We start from the raw sequence: 14,798 nt of genomic DNA, 5'->3' as shown, positions 1-14,798 counted from the left end.
ATCTTTACGTTGCTTGTTTGTTATTTGTGTCCTTTTATTGCAGTGTGGTAGTGATTCCTGATTTACAGTGCTCGCATTCGGGGCTGCTCTAAGTTTCAATTCTAATCTATTTATTTTCTTTTTCAGTTCTGCTATCTCTTCGGCGCCCTGTGATAATTGTTTTTGTAGTCCTGAAATCTGATTTTCTAATTCAATTTTCTCAAATGATAGGTTATCAGAGATATGTCTATCATTGTTGATAGTGGATTGCCTTTTATTCTTTGGTGTCGAAGCATTAGTAGTTTCAATGGATGGACTTGTACATATCGTTTTTAGGACTTCCACCTCTTGCGTTAGTTTATTAATAGTTTTCTTGAGTTCATAGTTTTCACAGATCGTGTTTTCAAGTTCGTTTTGCGTTGTCATTAAATCCGAGGTAAGCATGTTAATTTGTTGTTTTAGATCCAGAATACTACTAATACACGATTGGTCCTCCGTACTCTTAGATTCTATATCTGGCGAAGTGTATTCACAGGTGTCTCCTTCTGATAAAAATGTTGTATCCAGTGTATGTGAATTTAATGTTGTGTTTTCAGAAGTGGAAGGAACACATTTTTGTATAACCTTTTGAGAATTTGTGCCCCTTTTTCTTGTTGTCACGTTTTCATGTGTATTTACTATCTTAGTTTGTGGTTTTACTGTGATAGTTTTCTTATTTGTTAAACATGTATTGCATTTCCATTCCTTTCTTTTCTCCGTGGTTGACAATTGGTACATTTTTTCAGAGTATCCGCAACAATCAAAGTGATATCTATTATTACATATGGAGCATAGAATTGTATCTCTCATCTGCGCAGTATTCTTACATTTTTTACAACATAGAGTCATCTTGCCTTATCAGAAATACCCCCTCTATAGGTGAAAAGCTAATTTATGTAGTTATGCTATCCACCACTAGGTGTCGCGACTAAAAATATTTATCAGCGCCCTCTGTGTTGAGTGACTTAATCTAGTAGTACTGCTATCCTCCACTAGATGTCGCTGTCACATATTTTGTATTATCACTACTATTTATAACGGTTAAAAAAAGAGAAAATTTAAAGTTTTCCTCACTAGTTCTATTCTCTGTACATAAACATTAACACTATTGCTTCACATTAACACTGAGCTTAGATAACACTGTTTTTATTTAACACTGGAAGGTATTTATTCAAATAATTGGCGGTTAACTGATACAAAGTTCACTCGTTATTATTTTCGTCAATGTTGCGTCCAAATTGTCACTAACACTTATGCACTGTAGTTTTATCCTAATTTGTGTTTTGAAACTATAATAATTGTAAAATAATGACTTAAACTATTTTATTACGTATTTAAACACGGAGCTAATGTTAACTTGCGCACAGTACTATTTCGCTAGGTACTCGTAAAAAGTTGTAATCTCAATTTCTACCCGTAATGAAATCAATTGAATGAAATCGAAGTTTTGTTTTAATAAAATGACACCAGAATGTCATCATCTCCCTAGCTAGACCCCGTTTTTCACAGGGCCCGCTTACCTAACCTGAAGATTTGACACGTCCGGTTTCTTACAGAAGCGACTGCCTGTCTGACCTTCCAACCCGCGATGGGAAAACCAGCTCATTACAGGTTAGGTCACATACCTCCGAAAATGCATTTCAAGATGTTTTTCTTCACCGCTGAGCACGTGATAATCATTTATGATCCAAACGTGAATTCGGAAACAAATTCGACAATCATTGGTTTAGGCCTGTGCTGGATTCGAATCTGCGACCTCAAAGTGAGAGGCAAGCGTTCTACCAACTGGGCTAACACGCTACTGGACGACCAGAATGTGTTTTTGAAAAATTTAGGATTATATAGTGTATCATATTGGCTGGAGTGCGCTTTAGATACGAACTAAAAGCGTTTGATATTCCCGCGCCCGCTTCCGCGCCCGCTCGGCAATGTGAATGAGGCCTAAGTAGCACCCGACCACTCCACTCCATTACCTCTCATTATCCTCAAAGTGACGTCATCGGTTATTAGAACTTGTCTTTTTGCATTTACGAAACGCTTCTTGTCTGAGCTACCAAATTGTTTGATTGACGTAAAAACAAGGAAATACCAAGTTGTAAATTTTTATTTCATTTGCGATAGGAATTTACGATGTCACAAAACATAAAGTTGTTAAAACGGTTTCAAGTTTAGAACTTCTAAACAGAATCAGAATCATTTATTCAACGTAATTAATTATCATAGATAAACTTGTTGAAGGTCAATTTAACATTTTTGGATGTGCGTCATTTCGCAAGGTGTTATGGCTGAGGAGAAGAGATGACAAGAAACTGCAACAGCAACACATCTTTTAAATCAATGTATCAATACATTACCAGTTATTTAATAACTAGAGAAACACATTTAATACCAGGCATTTTTATCATTTAGGTAATCATTAATCTTATAATATAAGCTTCACATAAAGTAGCTTCACATGAACTTTACTGATTTGACCATTGTCCACCGTCATATAAGGTCGTTGAGTGGACTAATAACCTAGTTTCGCCATGATGCTGCGGGATTGGTTGGCCCTGATCCAAACTGCTGTCAACCCTGTCAACGCACATGTTTAGGCAGAAAGTACGCGTAAACACATGCCCATATTAACATGGGAGTTAAGTACCTATAGCTGGCGAGGAGTGGTTGTATAACTGTAGATAATATAATATATACTATGTATAGATGTATCTCTGCATACCTCTTCGGGGATACGTGATCGGTGATGTGCTGTTCCCGAGAATTTTCCCACTTTGGGAATGTTCCCGCCAGTAAAACGGCGCAAAACTTACGTAAAAAGAGCTTTATTAAAGCAAGAAGAAAAAAAAATGGAAGAAATTGCTGCTTATCAATAAGGCCGCCAGATTGTACTGTATCTATCATCATCTGTGTTAATTTGTTTTGTATGTTGTGTGCAATAAAGTATATTTGATTTGATTTTATTTTATTACTATGTCTTTTGTAAAGGATACGGAGATAGTGGCCCCGATTCCTGCAGACAGGGACGGATGATTGACAGCTCTTAATTTTAGGAAGAATGAGTAAATGAATGAATAACCCGGGCGAATCAAAAAGGTATCTCGCTGGTATGCAAACCGTATGACGTGTGCTGTCATCAATCATACTTCTGTCGGGCTATTGGCCAATGTAAATTTTTTATACGGTTGCTTTAGATTTGTGCTTGATTGACGTGTGTTCCATAAATTTTGTGCTTGTCGCTTACCCGTCCTTTTCCTTTTCGGCGGATAAGAAAATGACAGATATAACTTAAAATAAAATTAAATGGTGTTTACAGGAATTAGCACCAGTGTCTTTATTATTAAAAAGTTTTAACAACAGGAAGTCGAGAACATTCCCTTTGGGAATCGGGAACTTTGAAAATATTCCTGGGAACGGCACATTACTGTACGTTATGCTGTTTTATGTTATGTATGAAGCGTAATTAGGTACTTTTCGCAAGTGAATCTCAAAGGGCATCAGCAGATTTGGTGCGCGGCGAAAAGGTACCGTTCTACTCTGATAATGTTACTTAAGTCCACACGCCAAATACCTACTTTCCTGAAACGGCCCCGTTTCCGCATAGATCGCTATCTAAGTATATCTTCAACTAGTTGATTGCCTACAATGCAATGTAGCGTGTATTCGAATTCAAGTTTTACTTGTATACGCTTATGTTAGTCTGAAAGCATAGTCCAGTTAAAAAAGGAAGATGTAGATTTAGATAGACTTTATTCAAAGTTAGGTGAATCATATTGACTTAATCTTTCCAGGCTACGATTACTAAAAACATTATCTAGATTTCGTTGTTCACTTCTAACGTGATAATCTTCTAAATATCTCAGGCCTTTACATCTTTATCAGATGATTCAAACAGCGTTTCTGTGGCAGCTTTTAAAATGGCTGTAAAGTCCAATGCGAGAGCGACAGTAGCGGCCGCACAACTGGCATTGTAGTTGAGGGTTACTAGATGGTGCAGGTGGTAAATCACTTCTGTGCCGTGCTGTAGGCTACCGACGGGGTCACAGGTGGTGGATAGTGAGCGGCCTCTATATAAGAGGTCAGCTGCGAATTAAATAAGCAGTCCCCAACCAATCAGCGGGCGAGACGGCCTCCTAGCATTGGTTTGCAACCGTCTAGGAGAATCTTCTAAATATATAAAAGGAAAAACTGACTGACTGACATTATCAACGCACAGCCTAAACGGCTAAACGTAGACACTTGAAATTTGGAAGGGACGTAGCTTAGGTACCGTAGAGGTGCACTAAGAAAGGAATTCCCGAAATTCCCACGGGAACGGGAATTAGCGGGAAAATCCTTTTGTATGAAAAATCTAAACCGCTTAAGTTAGACGCTTGAAATTTGGCATGCAGGTACCTTAGTAAACTTAAAGCTTAATTGCAACAGGATATTGCAAAATTCTTACGGGAACGGGAGTTAGCGGGAAAAAACATTTGTATGAAAAAATGTAAACCGCGTGATAAGATACACGTCACGCGGACAAAGTCGCGGGCAAAAGCTAGTTACCTATATTCTCATTACTCGGGTACATCATTATTCCAAAATACAACGTAATGACAGAAGCATGTATAAAAATAATTGCTGCTTGATATTTGGATCACATTATGTATATGTCGTAGCAGTGGGTGTCGCGGTCGTAACATTATCATCATAATGAAGGGTGGGCGTTTGAAGACAATAATGGCCGTCATCAGTATCACAATCATTTTATTTACTTCCACATAGTTTTTGTATCACGATTAAATAAAGTCACAGCATAAGGTACACACTCACGGCAACGTCACGGTATTCGTAACGGTTACACAGTCTCTCGTTATCTAGCGCGCATAAGGACGTTAGCGCGAAGGGGCTACTCGCCCTCTACTTGCCCTCCACCACCCATGGTTCCTATATTCGGACCGAATCATCGGGACATGTGAACGTACTTGCTAGGTACTCTTTTCCGATCACACTTTCTTGACGTCCCTACAAGTTATAGGTGAGCGACTATAGCACTCCTCGTAATTATTCGACACGTCCGCTCATGACGATGGTTCGCGGTAGACTGCCCGACTAGAACGGCAGTGCACGTCCGCTCGACACGACGACTCTGTAGTGACTCCCTCGACTTCACCCCGCTCTGCTCGTACGCCACCTGACGTCAGAGCGTTGCAACTTCATGATGGAAGTGTTGCAACTTCATTGTATTTTCCGATTTGATCAATTTCTCTTCTTAATTCATAACTAACTCCGACACGGCCATCCTGCGTGACACACGTCCTCGTGTGTTAATCTGAAACAATATACCACAGCACAGTATCCAAGTTCGCTCGGTCATTCCTGACCTAACATGAGACTCTATAAAGGACTCTACATGAGCTCTACTTGTGACTCTACACGAGCTCTACTTGTGACTCTACACGAGCTCTACTTGTGACTCTACACGAGCTCTACTTGTGACTCTACACGAGCTCTACTTGTGACTCTACACGAGCTCTACTTGTGACTCTACACGAGCTCTACTTGTGACTCTACACGAACTCTACTTGTGACTCTACACGAGCTCTACTTGTGACTCTACACGAGCTCTACTTGTGACTCTACACGAACTCTACTTGTGACTCTACACGAGCTCTACTTGTGACTCTACACGAGCTCTACTTGTGACTCTACACGAGCTCTACTTGTGACTCTACACGAGCTCTACTTGTGACTCTACACGAGCTCTACTTGTGACTCTACATGAGCTCACATTACATCATGATAAATCATCAACTAACAATACACGGACCATTGACCAGTATTCACACACTATAAACAACCAAACTTGAAAATCCAATTACTCTTTACACATCGGTCGTTACTATCACCTAAACGAGCGATAGTAACTCATGCCACTCTACTGAGCGACGATATCTCAAAACCAGGCGTCACTACCACCTAAATCGAGCGGTAGCAACTCATGCCACTCTACTGAGTGACGATATCTCACAACCAGGCGTCACTACCACCTAAATCGAGCGGTAGCAACTCATGCCACTTACACCAAGTGACGATATCTCACAACCAGGCGTCACTACCACCTAAATCGAGCGGTAGCAACTCATGCCACTTACACCAAGTGACGATATCTCAACACAGTCGTTGCTGCCACCTAAACCGAGCGACAGCAACTCATGCCACTTACACCAAGTGACGATATCTCAACACAGTCGTCACTGCCACCTAAATCGAGCGACAGCAACTCATGCCACTTACACCAAGTGACGATATCTCAACACAGCTAGCACACAAACTTTACATTTTAGTTGGTAGAATAGTGGTCCATGGGTTACAAATTTCTTCTACATCACTAATTTCTAATTCGTGTAGTTTGACTAATTCTACCGGAAGTCAACTTGACTTAGATTCAGGTACAATGTCATGACCAAATACAAAGTCAACATGACATCCAGGCCTCGACCGCATACCTGTAGTTTCTAAGACGAGCAGCACAAAAGTGGCTGCAGCCCCGAACACTACAAGTGCGCAGCTCCCTATCAGAGTTGCTCCGAAACAGGTCAATGGGTTACACAATTTCTTCTACATCACTAATTTCTAATTCGTTTGACTAATTCTACCGGAGTTCAACATGACTTAGATTCAGGTACAATGTCATGACCAAATACAAAGTCAACATGAAATCCGGGCTTCGACCGCATACCTGTAGTTTCTAAGACGAGCAGCACAAAAGTGGCTGCAGCCCCGAACACTACAAGTGCGCAGCTTCCTATCAGAGTTGCTCCGAAACAGGTCAATCATAGCTTTCATTGCTCAATTAAATCAACATCTACTGCAAAGCACAACAGGCTGTAATATTCCTCCCCAAACTGCCGTTACGCTACAAAACAGTCATGAGTCACATCATCCCCTCCCGGGATGGCCACCATGGTCCACGACCACAAAACGACAGAGCACCCTGCTCTCACACACACAAGTCATAAAGTCACAGTGTAGCGACCAACACCTCGAGGAAATATTACCGCATTTAAACAATTACCAATTCGGTATTATCATTATTTAGAATGTTTTGCTCCAATTTTCTCACTAATGATTTACTCTGTTTCGGGCATTTTCTAAGCCTATTTCATTTAATCGTAATCCAAATCATTTTACTTCGCAATGTTTACTTCACTTCATTACGATTTCCAATTTAATTAAAGTTAACAAAAGAGAACTTTCTGCACTATATTCGTTTGTATCCTATTAAAACTTTCCATATTTCAAATCAGGTGAAACAGATACGACTCACCGGGACGTATAAGAATTTCCAATAAAAGATCAACCACTGGTCTTGTGACATGGTTTAGGTCTTCAACAGCACCAGCGCAGCAAGTCCGGCTGGTATACAACGCGCTGCCATGATGTCGTCACTTTACACGGCTACGGCTCAGCCCGCGCCATTTTCATCCCCGCTTGCAATCCACCAATTGCCGTACCACGTGGCAAGTTATGACATGAAACAAAAGAATTCACTGTATTATCGTATTCAAGTGACTTTCTTTCAACCGGTTTAAAAAGATTTCAATAAAGAATGTTGAATTTTGAAACATTTGATGAATGACGGTAGATTACAAAACACGTTATTTAACGAGGCTAATTATCATGTCATGATTAATTTCTTTTTGCTTGGAGTGCGAAAATACAACTTTAATCACGCAGGTTAAGCGTGTCTACACCAATTCGAAATATTTTTAGACCAAAATACAAAGATTTGACGATGATGAAAACAGATTGGAAAACGCGGTATGATTGACACGGATTGACACAATATGTCTCATCAATTTTATTTTTAAACAAAGGGAAATAGTAATTTCCAAGTTAATTTTAAATCAATTTCCTCATTATTAGAAACGGAAATTCACCCAGCAATGAAGTCAATAACAATAAGGTTCCAGTATGAAAACGACTCACCGTAATTAACAGTTTTCAAGTTGAGGTACCATAATCTTCAAACACGACTGCACACAGTATGGAAATATTGTGATGTTCACTCCATCATATCTTACGGCATGTAGTGATGTCGATCATTAACAAGGTCAAGGTCACTTCAAATTCAGGTCCATCTCCAAATTCAGGCATGGCTGTAGACTACATCTTCATCACGTGGTCACACGAATGTGATAATCATCATAATCTTCTTCTGATTGTGATAATCAAAACTTGCATTGTCTTGTTGTGAACGTCGCATCACATTGTCTTCATCCAAGTTCACTAATCCCGCTTCTGATGTCGTAGCAGTGGGTCGGTGTCGGTCGTAACATTATCATCATAATGAAGGGTGGGCGTTTGAAGACAATAATGGCCGTCATCAGTATCACAATCATTTTATTTACTTCCACATAGTTTTTGTATCACGATTAAATAAAGTCACAGCATAAGGTACACACTCACGGCAACGTCACGGTATTCGTAACGGTTACACAGTCTCTCGTTATCTAGCGCGCATAAGGACGTTAGCGCGAAGGGGCTACTCGCCCTCTACTTGCCCTCCACCACCCATGGTTCCTATATTCGGACCGAATCATCGGGACATGTGAACGTACTTGCTAGGTACTCTTTTCCGATCACACTTTCTTGACGTCCCTACAAGTTATAGGTGAGCGACTATAGCACTCCTCGTAATTATTCGACACGTCCGCTCATGACGATGGTTCGCGGTAGACTGCCCGACTAGAACGGCAGTGCACGTCCGCTCGACACGACGACTCTGTAGTGACTCCCTCGACTTCACCCCGCTCTGCTCGTACGCCACCTGACGTCAGAGCGTTGCAACTTCATGATGGAAGTGTTGCAACTTCATTGTATTTTCCGATTTGATCAATTTCTCTTCTTAATTCATAACTAACTCCGACATATAGAATTATGTTATTATGATCAGAATAATAATGGGTGGAATATGTAATTGTGCGTGGGTGTAATAAAAAGACAGATGCGCGTGTACGATGACGTCAATATGTAGTGTTTGTGTAAAACGATGTTTTTTTTATGAAGTGAACACTGGTTTATGCACTAATGAGAGGTGATGAACACAGTCATGAGCAATATAATGTACCCACTTTAGGACTCTGTCGCACTAACTATTTGACATTCACTGAGACTTGCAGTACAATTTGTCAAAAAAGTTAATGTGACATAGTACCAAAGTGTATACATATTAATGCTCGTGACCGTACATATACCTACGTATACATATATAAAAGGTAGCTCGGTCGTTTTTATGTATCTTAGGGTATCCTGTTCACTATTTTGTTAGTGTGGTAAGATGCAAAAAAAATACGAAATCTCTTTTTCTTATAATACTTCATAACTTTTACATACATACATATATAAACAGCCTATATACGTCCCACTGCTGGGCACAGGCCTCCCCTCAATCAACCGGAGGGGGTATGGAGCATACTCCACCACGCTGCTCCAATGCGGGTTGGTGGAGGTGTTTTTACGGCTAATAGCCGGGGCCAACGGCTTAACGTGCCCTCCGAAGCACGGAATCATCTTACTTTTTCGGACAATCAGGTGATTCAAGCCTGAAAAGTCCTTACCAAACAAAGGACAGTCTCACAAAGTGATTTCGACAATGTCCCCATCGGGAATCGAACCCGGACCTCCAGATCGTGAGCTAGACCACGGAGGCTGTCGACATCTCTGTCTGTTTACAAACATCGCTAAACCTAAACAAGTTTGTCTCGATGCCTTCTTCTTAGGCATATCCCACGCTTTCTCATTATTACATTTAAAATACTTACACAAAACAAATCTTTACAATTCACCTAGGTGCTTTAACGCTAGTCTGTGATCTTTAGAAAGTATTCATCTTTCTTCCCCATCATAATCTGCTTCAACCACCTTTTCTCTTGTTCCAGGGCGACGCAATAGAATGTCCACTATGTCTGTGCGTGGTCGCCGGGCCGAACCTCGTGCGGCTGGCGTGGTGCGCGCACCGCTGCTGCGAGCCCTGCTTGCGACAGTACCTCGCCATCGAGATCTTCGAGGCTCGTGTCCCGGTCAGCTGCCCCGTCTGCCACGAGAACATGCATCCTTTAGGTGTGTACAACTGAGGCCCGACGTGCTTGCAGAGTAGTAAGACAGTAGTCGAACAGTAAACAGTTTATTAATGTCACTTCACAAACAGAAAGTTAAAATCACAAGTTGAACGATCTTCTATCGTGTGGGTTGTGAGGTGCATTACCAACCCCATCAATCCTGGTGTCAGGGTTAATATTGAACCGTCATAAGCCCCTGACATGACTCATGTAACGACTATGTACTTAAGTAGTAGCAGGGATTTTTCAGGTCCAGTTTTTCACAGAAACGACTGCCTGTCTGACCTTCCAACCCGCGAAAGGAAAGCCAGCCCAATACAAGTTAGGTCCCATACCTCCGAAATGCATTTCTCGGGGATGTGGGTTTCCTCGCGATGTTTTCCTTCACCGCTGAGCACGTGATAATCATTTCTCCATTTTTCCACTTTCGGAATCGTCCACTTGATCAGCTGATTAATGATCGGCCTGATTAAATCTGATATGCCGTTGAAACAGTATGTCAAACGTCCTATTTTTTTTAAATTTAGTTACATATACCAAACTCAAGCCCATAATTCCTTACGGGGTGAGCAGAGCCACAAGTAACCAAAGACGACTTGAATTCTAGAAAAAATATACTGAAATATGGAAAAAACTATGGAAGAGCTCGGTGGCGCAGCGGTAAACGCGCTCGGTAGCGATTGTTGAAGTTAAGCAACTTTCGCAAAGGCCGGTCATAGGATGGCATGGATGACCACAAAAAAAAGTTTTTATCTCGAGCTCCTCCGTGCTTCGGAAGACACGTTAAGCCGTTGGTCCCGGATGCATTAGCAGTCGTTAATAACCACAAATCCGCACTGGGCCCGCGTGGTGGTTTAAGGCCCGATCTCCCTATCCATCCATAGGGAAGGCCCGTGTCCCAGCAGTGGGGACGTTAATGGGCTGGTGATGGTGATGGAAAAAACTGTGAATACTCCAAAGACAATCAAGAGAAGGTGAAAATCAATATTATAAGAGACACACAAGTACTACATAACATAGGTTCACGACTATATCCCAATAGGCAAGTTTCAAATCAAATCAAATCAAATATACTTTATGGCACACAACATACAAAACAAATTAACACAGATGATGATAGATACAGTACAATCTGCCAGTCTGTTCTTTTCCTACCAGTAAAATCAGTTGCTCTTTACTAAACGTCAAAAACTCAAAACACGAATTTACTATGGGATTTGTATGAAGAAGCATACTGTGACGTCATAGAAAAACGTGATAAAATGTCGGACTTATTATTACGTTTTTTTTTGATTAAAATTCACAAATAAGTTAAATAGAAAAAAGTAAATATTTTTCGTTAGTTTTAGATCTGTCTTTATTTAGTAATCAGAATTTCATAATTTATCTTGAACCTAATACACGACCCAATCAGAGGTGTCCATCGCAAGATGAACTACGTACCCACACCTCACGGAGCTTTCTATTTGACCAACGTGATAGGTGGTAAGCCATATCGCCGTTTATAATAACACGAGTATTTAACGGCATAATTATAATATGTAAAACTCTCAAGGCGCTGTGTTCAACAAGTAAACAAACATATACTATTACACGGGGGAAAACCTAAAAATATAAATAAACAAGTTCCAAGAATAGGCTAGTTTCCAACTAGTCAAATCAGTTACTTTTTACTAAACGTCAAAACACGAAATTACTATGGAATTTGTATGAAAAAGCACTCTGTGACGTCATAGAAAAACGTGACAAAATGTCGGACTTATTATTACGTTTTTCTTGATTAAAATTCATAAATAAGTTTAATAGAAAAAAGAAAATGTTTTTCGTTAGTTTTAGATGTGTCTTTATTTAGTAATCAGAATTTCATAATTTATCTTGAACCTAGTACACGACCCAATTCTTTGAGGCAAGAACAATGAATGAACAACAGGACAAGCCGCGGTAAATAAAATAACTCAGTAAAATAAATAACAATGCACATTTAAATCGACGGATGTGATTCAGAACGCATGTTGCATAGTGTGATGTTTAACTGCCATGCTGCTGCGTTTGAGGCGAATAAAAAAAAAATAGATGTAAACAAATAAACCATTTATTTCAGTTTCTAGCCTTAATTCAAGAATACATACGTACATAAACTCACGCCCGTAATCCCTAATGGGGTGGGCACAGCCACAAGTAATCAAAGACAACTTGCAGCCACTGTTGATACGATGTCGTAAGCTGGATATGATGAACCTTATGGTGATAAGGGAGCAGCCTATCGCCCATTACATTTGTCCATAATGTTAGAGGACACAATCCCTCTGTAGGATTTTACGACATGCCCGGGAAGACAAGCAGCTGAACGTGTTCTATGTATTTTATTCGCTCCCAGAACAGCTTAGAAGCAAGAAGTTTAAGAATACAAAAAATAACTTAAAAAGATAACCACTTATGTTAAAATCAGAAAGAAGTAATTATCATGGATAAACTTGTTGAAAGTCAATGTAACATTTTTGAATTTACGTCTGTCTCATTACATTTCTCACTGTATGTCTCATTACATACAACGCAACACCATAAAACAGACAGCGCAACACGCAACAACAACACAACACAAACACAGCCACACACAACATAACATAGAACTTGTTCAACTCTTTGTTTTCCCGGGTAATTATGTCGTTAAACTAGACCGAGGAATCGTGTCCTTCCTAAGACGATGGACCATTGTATGGGCTAATCACCTATCGTACAGTTCATCATTAATCCAACTTAAGAGTTCACCAAACGCGGATGCAAACTGTCTTCCATTTACTCAAAGCTCACATCATTAGGGTTAACTAGCGTATGTTTATCTATGTATGTATGTGTTTTTATCGGCGGATATGATTCAGAATGCATGTTGCATGCAAGCTTTGAACGTAGAGCGCAGCAAACTGTAATTTGATATCGATTCCATAGAACTACCCGTGAATAGCTGAGCATTGAACAATCACAACATTTTACATACATACCCGCACTTAGTCAAGATATTTTTCGCAGTAGGCGTAAATAATGAAGAAAGAAGTAAGTGATAAGGGATCAGTCTATCGCCCATTACATTAGTCCATCACATGATGGACTAATGTATATACAGGACACAATCCCTCTGTCGGATTTTACGACATGCCCTACCCCATGTAAACAACTGAATTCGACTTTATGAGTTTGAATTCATGTTTTGTTTGTAATTAATATCACGTGGTTTCCAGGATTTATGTCCGGTTAATAGCAATTATTCCGTCGCAAAATTCATGATTGTTTTAAATTATTTTTATATCTATACTTTTACGGTGTCACTGAAAGCCTGAATACAGCTATTAATTGTTTAGCATGTTAAAAAAACGTCTGTGGTCAAAGTATCGAGCCGTTACACCATTACTAATTATGAGCCTGGGGTTATAGACTTTAGGAACCGAAATTTTCTAAATGTTCACGAATCACACCCCGCAGTGGAGTATGCTCCGTATTTTGACCGACGACGGGCTGCAAAGCAATACAATATAATACAAATATACTTTATTGCACACAGCACAGCAGTTTTACACACAAAACACAGAAGTAGCATGCTATAACAATGTGTTGTTAAAAGCTGTTTATATTATGGTCTAATAAAAACATCACTAATTTAAGAGCCATGCTCTTGTTGGCTTAGCATTCTCCATGCTACCATTTTAGGGAAAAATAGGGCAGTGGTCTCTTGCCTTCCACCCCGCAGTACTCTGTCTGTCGTGAGTGGGATGGCGCCCAGAGTAATCTATTTACTTAGTACTGATCTCTGTCAGGTTCCAAGTTACAATCCCTGTGATTTTTTATATGGTCTAATAAATACATGGTCGATATTGTTCCAGATGTCCGGAAGATCGTCGACAACCCAGTTCTATATGACAAGTACGAAGAGTTCAGCGTGAGACGAGCGCTCGCCGCCGACCCTGACACTAGGTGGTGCCCCGCACCCGATTGCAGGTATGTAACACCTTTTCTATTCTGTGAAATATAAATAATTGCAATTCATCTTCCAGGTTACAAAGGGCCCAAACTGTCCAACACATAACACTACACTATGGGACATTCCGAGCCCAATCACAACTTGACATTTGCGAGTAGGTCCGTCGTGTCGCTGCTATTGGTTACAACTAGTGTTGCCTATCGATAGACCAGTAGCATCGATAGTTCTTGCTGTCAGAAACAATACAATCTGAGGGCATCTACATCTGACGATTTGACAGGTCCGATTTTTTACAGAAGCGACTGCCTGTCTGACCTTCCAACCCGCGAAGGGAAATCCAGCCCAATACAGATTAGGTCACATACCTCTGAAAATGCATTTCTTGAGAATGTGGGTTTCCTCACGATGTTTTCCTTATCTTCCTATATCCCATTTAAATAGATTGTAAATTAACCTCAGCCGTCTCATTCCAGTTTCGCAGTAGTAGCAACGGGTTGTGCGTCATGTCCAAAGCTGACCTGCCTAGCGCCTGGTTGCGGCGCCTCCTTCTGTTACCACTGCAAGGCGGCGTGGCACCCCACGCAGACATGCGACGCGGCGCGCCGCTCCCGGGCCCCGCCGCCGCGCGCGCCCCAGCCCTCACACGCTGACCTTGACCATGGTAAGACCATTCTGTTACGCTAGTGGCTTCTATTCTCCAAGTCAGG

At 40.6% G+C, this 14,798-nt stretch overlaps 1 protein-coding gene and 1 long non-coding RNA gene across 2 annotated transcripts in view; one reads left to right on the top strand and one right to left on the bottom strand.

The window, feature by feature from the left end:
• The window catches only part of LOC126370230 (E3 ubiquitin-protein ligase RNF19B-like), a 115,140-nt gene that overhangs the window by 95,302 nt on the left and 5,040 nt on the right, over positions 1 to 14,798 (top strand). The window contains exons 3-5 of the mRNA XM_050015038.1: positions 9,939 to 10,119; positions 13,994 to 14,108; positions 14,565 to 14,752. Coding sequence (XP_049870995.1) covers positions 9,939 to 10,119; positions 13,994 to 14,108; positions 14,565 to 14,752 — 484 coding nt within the window. The remainder of the gene's footprint in view (positions 1 to 9,938; positions 10,120 to 13,993; positions 14,109 to 14,564; positions 14,753 to 14,798) is intronic.
• Positions 4,745 to 7,656, bottom strand: LOC126370352 (uncharacterized). Its single transcript, XR_007566868.1, has 2 exons — positions 6,117 to 7,656; positions 4,745 to 6,044 (listed from the first exon to the last, which is right to left on the bottom strand). It is a non-coding gene; the product is annotated as an uncharacterized LOC126370352 (long non-coding RNA).

Source organism: Pectinophora gossypiella, chromosome 10 (genome assembly GCF_024362695.1).
Source record: "Pectinophora gossypiella chromosome 10, ilPecGoss1.1, whole genome shotgun sequence".
Taxonomy (NCBI): domain Eukaryota; kingdom Metazoa; phylum Arthropoda; class Insecta; order Lepidoptera; family Gelechiidae; genus Pectinophora; species Pectinophora gossypiella.
Note: the sequence above shows the minus strand (reverse complement) of the source record. Positions and strands in the feature narration are given on the sequence as shown.